Source organism: Conger conger, chromosome 13 (genome assembly GCF_963514075.1).
Source record: "Conger conger chromosome 13, fConCon1.1, whole genome shotgun sequence".
Taxonomy (NCBI): Eukaryota; Metazoa; Chordata; class Actinopteri; order Anguilliformes; family Congridae; genus Conger; species Conger conger.
The window spans coordinates 22,088,745-22,096,997 of record NC_083772.1 but is presented as its reverse complement, the minus strand read 5'-3'; the positions used below and the strand labels follow the sequence as shown (position 1 = coordinate 22,096,997).

Here is an 8,253-nt window from a genome sequence, read left to right as displayed (position 1 = left end):
ATGAACCAATCCACTTTTGAAGTCACTTTGATATTCTCAAGATATGGATCACCCCAATCGCTCAATGCTTTATTTTTTACTTTTACCCTCATGGTCTACATTTTGCAAGTTTTTTCTAATGTTTTTCTGATGCTGGTTATCTATTTTGAATCCAGCCTACACAAACCCATGTACATTTTTCTGTTTAACTTGGCATTAAATGGACTGATTGGAAGCTCTGCTATCTGGCCAAAGATTATGGAAAACCTTCTCTCAGACAGTCAAATGGGCTCTTTTACAGCTTGCCTAGTTCAGGTGCTTTTTGTTAATTTCTATGCAACTTCTGCATATACCACCTTAACGGCGATGGCCTACGACCGGTATGTCTCCATTTGCAAGCCTTTGCAGTACCACACCATCATGACTCCCGGAAAAGTGAAAACATTGTTGACTGTGGCCAACATTGTCCCTCTCTTCTGTGCATCTGTTCAAGTGTATCTGACTTCTAGACTGCCAGTGTGCAGGTTCTCCATTCACAAGCTGTTCTGTGACAACCTGACACTTGTTAACCTCTCCTGTGTGAAAAGTACTCTGGTTAATCTGCATGGCGCATTTGTTACTACAATCTTAGTAGTTTTCCCTTTTATCATTGTGCTGCTCTCATATGCAAAGATCCTCACTGTCAGTCTTAAAGCGTCAAAAGATGCACAAAGAAAAGCATTCAGCACTTGTTCTCCACATTTAATCACCTTCATTAATTTTTCCCTGGCTATTTTCTTCTCTGTGATTTATAACCGAATAAATGTTCATCTCCCAGGAGATATTAATATACTTATGTCTGTACATTTAATCTTGACCCCTCCTCTCCTGAATCCAATCATATATGGGATCAGAACTAAGGAAATCAGGAAGTGTGTTTCAAAATTATTGTGGAAAAGGAGAGATTTTTTAGACATGGGCTTCAGATCCCAAATTCAGCCAGCTATTATCCATAGAGGTGTTTAACTGCAGTCCAAGACTATTCAATTAGATTTTTTATCACAATGATTCCATTGCAGAGACTGAGGAGCCAGAGCTGACAACATCTCCATCTATTGGCTGTGTCTGTGCTGCCAGAAGGCAAGGCAGAAAGGAGTTAAAAATATACTATGCAGTCTGTAAGTATTTGGACAGTGATAGAGTTTTGGCTCTGCACTCTGTACATTTGAAATGAATCAATAGGAGTATACATTAGGGATGTACAGTGCCATGAAGAAGTATTTGTCCCATTCCTAATTTCCTGAATTGTTGCATATTTCTCACACTGAATGATTTCAGACATTTAGACAAAATGTAATATTAGACTAATGATCAAATCACCCCTGTAAAAATAGATTTTTCTCTTGAGCTTAATTACTGGTTGCACCAACTTTTAATTTGGAATTTTAGCCCTGTCTTCTTTGGTGAATTTTTTTTTTTATTCATACAAAACTGTCCACATTTTCAAGCATGACTGCTCATTTCTGGTCCTGCCACACAATACCTATTGGGTTTAAGGTTCAGGACTTCGACTATTTGATTAATTTTTTCTTTAAATAAATTTGTTTTATGTTTCTCAGGTTCCCTTTGTTGGTTGCATTCTATCTAAAGTGTGTAAATACTTTTACAGGGCACTGCATAGGAATGAAACATTAAGGATTCATTAGAATGACCTTACAAGTCCCAGACTCAGAAAGTCAAACAAGCAGTGTGTGCAATAATTCCTAAGAATATATCATCATTAAAAGGGTTCTGCCAGGAAGAGTGAGGGGAATGTCCGACAGGAAAAGAAAGACTGCTAACTGGTTCCAGGAAATGTTTGTAATCTTTAAGTTCTGGTAGAGGGGTTGCTAAGTACTGTCTGACAGCAAAGCTTTTGTACATGCTGCATTTACTGTACCATTTAGTTTTCAATCTGTTAAATTCAGCAAATAAACACTAATTGCCCATTAAAATGTTTTTTTCCCTAAACAAGATGTGCAAAATAATTTCTACTTATAAAACATGCAATTTGCCCAGGGGTACACTAACCACTGTATATACCTGCATGCACTGACTACATGCGTACAAGTGTGTGTGTGTGTGTGTGTGTGTGTGTCTTAGAGAAGACCTTGTGGTTTTGTCTTGTAAACAATGTATAGTTGACAATATCTGCTAATATGTTACTGTGCCACAAACTACTGAGAGCATATTCACACTGACTACCTGCGGTAGTGTGCATTATCATGTGGTAGTGTAGTGGTTCGGGTTAGGATTAGAATAAGGTACTGAAGGCCTTCCGATTTGAGAGAATAACGCTATGTTCACAACTCAGTGCATCATCGGATTGATGGACACTCATTCCAAAGGGAATGGTTAAAGGATATGTACAGACCTGTGCCCCCTTGTTGGCCGTTATTTCTGTTGGCCGACGGTTGACGGATACTTTGGATTTTTACAAACTCTGCGTTGCGGGCAGTCCATCGGAATAGACGGAGGTAGAGAATTATGAATTTCGTTGCTTGTTTCGGGGATAACAACTTGTAAACAATTATTTTTCCAACAAACCAATTAATTAATGTTTCCAGAAAATATTAACTCAATTCCGTTTTGATTCTAAAATATTTGTTACATAAATTAGAGAAATATTATTAATAATTAGCTAAAATAATTATAATTAACTGTAGCTCGTTTGGGGAAGTATTTCATTCATGAGAGCCAAGACTCATATCCGTCAGATCAGTTATGGTGCTGCCTTGCTCCGGGGACAAAGATGGTATCGAATGCTGAATTTACCTAGCTTGTTCAGTGTTAGGTATTACAGAAACCTTGTGGTATTACTCAGCTCTTGTTAGTTTCATTAGTTGCGGTGTTGTTATTTCAACTGGCTGTTCAGTATCATTTAGATACTGTGGGCGTTTTTCACTGTTTTCCTAGCAACTGTGATTAGCAATTGTTAGAAACTTAGTGATCTAACAAATGTTTTATTTAGCAATTAGCAAGTTGTCTAGACGTGCTCTTAGTATGTCTTAGCACCCCCATTCCAGTCTGTTCTTTCTTCTACAGAAGGCACCATGGCTCTCCAACCCCCACGGACCCCCTGTGTGAACTTCACAGTTACAGCCGCGCAAACGGCTGTTACAGCCGCGCAAACGGCTGATTAATTACTGCTTATGCCTCCCTTCTGTCCCAACAGTTCCTTGCCCTCGCCGAGACGTGGATCACACCTGATAACACTGCACTCCCGCTGCCCTTTCATCCTCCTTCTCCTCCTCTCACACCCCCTGGCCATCTGGCTGTGGTGGTGGTACTGATTTGTTGATCTCCCCCTCCTGAAATTATCTGTGTTCCCCCACATTGACCTATCCCTATCCACTTTTGAATACCACTACCATTAACCTCTGTATTGTTTTTGTTTATCATCCTCCAGGGCCCCTGATAAGTTTCCTTGATGAGCTTGACACTCTACTCAGCTCATTCCCTGAGGATGGCACCCTGCTGATCCTCCTGGGAGACTTCAACATCCACCTGGACTGGACCTCCCAGTCTGCTGCCTTCCTACCATTACTCCACTCCTTTGACCTCTCCTTGCAGCATACTTCCCCAACCAACAAGGCTGGAAACCTTCTTGATCCTGATCTTTCTGAGGAACTGCTCCTCTTCTAACCTCTCTGTTACCCCTATACATATGTCTGATAACCACTTAATTTCCAAATCCATCCTCTTCCTTCTCCCGCTCCTCCTGTTTCTCTCCCTCCTCTTGAATCCTTCTCCAATCTCCCCACTGACTACATCTGCCACCCTGCTTTTCTCTCTCCTCGGCGCTTGTCTCTCTGTCCTCTTGTCTCTCGGCCTGCTCATGTTTCCCCTCCCAATCCATTGATGTCTGACAGTTTACATACCTCCAGGAATAGCCTACATGATGCTGAGGGGATGTGCGGGAAATCCAGGGACCCATCTCACCTTTGTTCCTAACAAGAGTGCCTGGCGGCATTCTCTTCTGCTATCACCACCGCCAAGGTAGATTACTATCAAACCATAATTCATAAGTCCTCTTCTAACCCTCGTCAACTGTTCTCTATCTTCTCTTCACTCCTCAGCACACCGCCCTACCACTGGTGCCCTCGACCCTATCCCCTCACCTCTCATTCAGGCAATCACACCTGACATCCTCCCATTTTTCACCTCCCTTCTGAACTTATCCTTGTCTTCCCGGTGTTTCCCCTCATCCTTCAAGAGGGCCTACATCACCCCACTCCTAAAAAGGCCACTTTATATAGAACTTCAATCCGATATCTTTCCTTCTTTTTCTATCCAAATCACTTGAAGTAGCTGCCTCGAAGCAACTCTCTTCTTTCTTTTCACAGAACAACCTGCTGGACCCCCACTAGTCCAGCTTCAGACCTAACCACTCAACGGAGACCACACTCCTCTCTGTCAATGAATCCCTTCAGTAGCCTCCCTCTCCTCTGTCCTGATCCTCCTTAATCTCTCTGCACCCTTTGACACGGTCAACCACTTCATCCTCCTATCCTCCCTGGCACAATTGCCATAGCTCCACAGTCTGGGATCAAATCCAGAAGTCCTTGCACTAGAACAGTGCCTGAGCAGGTTGAGCCTGTACACATTCAGTCTCAAAGTATGATTTTCTTACACTGGACAGGAAAATGGCTGCCTTCGGGCCATATTGGCTATTACCACTATGCAATGTTTTTAAGCTTTATTAAACAGAATCTCATCAGCGACTGGGCCAATTTGCAGTTTGATTAACAACACCCCCCAACCCGGAAAACCTGGAAATGAAGTAATTATTCTGTGAGGATATGCTCCCTCAGGTCATGGCAACCCATCATTTGACGACACCCAGAGGTACTTAAAAATCTGTGACACGCACCTCTGTAGTGACATACTGCCTTCATAACAAGAGGAAGTCAATGAAGGTGAGATGACCCTGAGAAATATTGAGGGATTCTTAGACTTCCATGTCTGGACAAGTTGAACTGTTTTACATTTCAGGTTCAGATTCAGGTTTCTTTTGTTGTTGTTTGTTTCAAAATTCTAGGTTTCTGTTCTTGAACTCATTGCTTTCAATTGCCTGTAGTGATTGTTACACCAGCATTAGAATGCTCAGTTAAGAACATTCTAATCAGATATTTGTGATTGCATTTCTGAAAGGGTTAATCTACTACATGGTACATTATATACTGTAAAAAGGTTAATAAACGATATGGTATATTATTTACAGTAAAACAGGTTAATATACTATATGGTTGTTTCACATTAGACCAAACATTTTCAGAGAATGAACTATGACACATTCATGACAAATAAAATTGTCAACCTCACCAGGGAGGAAGTTTCTCCAGAATAGGGTCTTAACATTTGAATTGATTGATCCAGAATGGTCAGTGAAATAGCATATGCAAGGTGAGCCAAATGTAACTGTTTATTGTTGGTTTAAATGTGTTTAAGTATGGATGTAACATGTGTGGATGAGAAAAATGTCCTGTTGTGTCTCACATTTCTGAAATTGCATTAAAGTGTTATAAGATGTTTTATGTTAGGTTAGACATTAAAATGTTAGCACAAGAAACCAGTCATTTTGGGAACATAATAAAATAAATCCATTAGTTTGTGTTTTAATTTGTGCAAAGAATTCATCTCAAACGTCTAATTTTCTACAGTTTAATTCCTCACAGGACAGAAGCACTGTGAAAATGAACCAGTCCACCTTTGAAGTCACTTTGATATTCACAAGATATGGATCAGCTCAGCCTCTAAATGTTTTATTTTTTACTTTTACCCTCATGGTCTACATCTTGTCAGTTTTTTCTAATGCTTTTCTGATGCTGGTCATCTATTTTGATTCCAGCCTACACAAACCCATGTATATTTTTCTGTTTAACTTGGCAGTAAATGGACTGATCGGAAGCTCTGCTGTCTGGCCAAAGATTATGGAAAACCTTCTCACAGACAGTCAAATTGGGTCTTTTGCAGCTTGTCTAGTTCAGGTGTTTTTTGTTAATTTCTATGCAACTTCTGCATATACCACCTTAACAGCGATGGCCTACGACCGGTATGTCTCCATTTGCAAGCCTTTGCAGTACCACACCATCATGACTCCCGGAAAAGTGAAAGCACTTTTGACTGTGGCCAACATTGTCCCTTTCTTTTCTATATCTGTTCAAGTGTATCTGACTTCTAGACTGCAACTGTGCAGGTTCACCATTCACAAGCTGTTCTGTGACAACCTGGCACTTGTCAACCTCTCCTGTGTGAAAAGTGCTCTGGTTAATCTGTATGGCGTATTTGTTACTATAAGCTTAGTAGTTCTCCCTTGTATTATTGTGCTACTCTCATATGCAAAGATCCTCACCGTCAGTCTGAAAGCCTCAAAAGATGCACAAAAGAAAGCACTCAGCACATGTTCTCCTCATTTAATCACCTTCATTAATTTTTCCCTGGCTATTTTCTTCTCTGTGATTTATAACCGAATAAATGTTTACCTCCAAGGAGATATTAATATACTTATGTCTGTACATTTCATCCTGACCCCTCCTCTCCTGAATCCAATCATATATGGGATCAGAACTAAGGAAATCAGGAAATGTGTTTTGAAATTGTTGTGGAAAAGGAGAGACTTTTTACACTTGGGTTTCAGATTCAAAATGCAGCCAGCTATTATCCATAGAGATGTTTGACTGCAGTCCAAGAGTTTTCAAGTATTTTGACTGACCACATTTGAAGTCTTGTCAATAAAAGAAGAGTTTATATTACAATGATTCCACTGGAGAGACGGAGGAGCCAGATCTGACTACATCTCCATTTATTGCTGTGACATTTCCCAGAAGGCAAGGCAGAAAAATATACAGTTAAAAATATACAGTGCAGTCTGTAAGTATTTGGACAGTGATACAGTCTCTTTACTCCAGCACATTTGATTTGAAATGAAACAATAGGAATATACATTAGGGATATACAGTGCTGTGAAGAAGTATTTGCCACATTCCCAATTTCCTGTATTGTTGCATATTTCTCACACTGAATGATTTCAGAACTTTAGACCAAATGTCATATTAGACAAAGGGTACCTGAGTAAGCACAAAACACATTTTGAAAATTGCTATTTATTTCAAGAAAAGATTTAACACCCAAATCACCCCTGTAAAAAGTGATTGCTCCCTTAAACTTAATTACTGGTTGCACCACCTTCAGCAGCAATAATTACAAGCAACTTTTAATTTTGAATTAAAAGTCTTCTTTGCTGAATTATTTTAATTCAGACAAAAATGTGTTCATTTTCAAGCATGAACTGTTCATTTCTGCTCACAATCTCTATTGTGTTCAAGGTTCAAAACTTTGACTGGGCCACTTTGATGTTTGATATTTCTATTTCATGAAGTAAATTACATGGCAATTTCAAAAATGTGTCTTGTGTTTACTCAGGCTCCCTTTGTCTGTTGCATCTTATCTACAGATCTAAAAAAAGAATAGAAAGACTGCTAACTGCCTACAGGAAGTGTTTGTAATCTGCTAGTTCTGCTAGAGGTGTTGCTGTCTGACAAGGTAGCGAACCTGTTGTACATGCTGCGTTTACTGTACAATTTAGTTTTTTCAATCTGTTAAATTCAGCAAATAAAATGCCCATTAAAATGTATAAAATGTTGACCATCAAAAAAAAGTTTTTTCTGAAACAAGATAATGTATTTCTACTAGTTGACAAAGTAAAAAGAAAATGCACTTTCACCAGGGGTACACTTACCACTGTATATACCTGCATGTACTGACTACATGCGTACAGGTGCGTGTGTGTGTATGTGTGTGTGTGTGTGTGTCTCTTAGAGCAGGCCCAAGTAGCACAAACAACATGGCTTCATGGTTGTTTCTTGTAAACAAAGTATAGTTGACAATTTTTACTAATATGTTACTGTGCCACAAACTACTGACTGCATGTTCACACTGACTACCTACTGTGTGTGCATTATCATGTGGTAGTGTTGACTACCACTTTCCAATTCTGGATTCTATTTCTCTATAGAAGGTTGCCAGTTCAATTTCACCTTTCAAACTTCATACAGTGTTCTGATCATATTTCTTTTAACACTGAGAGTTCATGGGGGTTCGGGTTAGGATTAGGGTTTGGGTTAGAGATGAAAATGGGACTAAAAGCAACTGAAACCTCACCCAGGGCCTAACGACACTGCCATATTCTGGTTTAATAAAGCAATTAATTCTTGTTTCCTGAAAATATTAACACAGTTCCATTTTCATTCTAAA

General features: G+C 39.6%; 2 protein-coding genes across 2 annotated transcripts; both read left to right on the top strand.

Annotated features, from left to right (window-relative positions):
• LOC133107386 (olfactory receptor 52K1-like) lies at positions 1–984 on the top strand. Its single transcript, XM_061216377.1, has one exon. It carries the CDS (start codon positions 1–3, stop codon positions 982–984), a length of 984 nt encoding a protein of 327 aa, XP_061072361.1.
• Positions 985–5,693: 4,709 nt separating this feature from the next.
• Positions 5,694–6,677, top strand: LOC133107385 (olfactory receptor 52K1-like). Its single transcript, XM_061216376.1, has one exon. The coding sequence runs from the start codon at positions 5,694–5,696 to the stop codon at positions 6,675–6,677; it is 984 nt and encodes a 327-aa protein (XP_061072360.1).
• The last annotated feature ends 1,576 nt before the right edge of the window (positions 6,678–8,253 follow it).

What these genes read in the sequence shown, in the direction of transcription:
- LOC133107386 (XM_061216377.1), top strand. Translation starts at nt 1, where the DNA reads ATGAACCAATCCACTTTTGAAGTCACTTTGATATTCTCAAGATATGGA.
- LOC133107385 (XM_061216376.1), top strand. Translation starts at nt 5,694, where the DNA reads ATGAACCAGTCCACCTTTGAAGTCACTTTGATATTCACAAGATATGGA.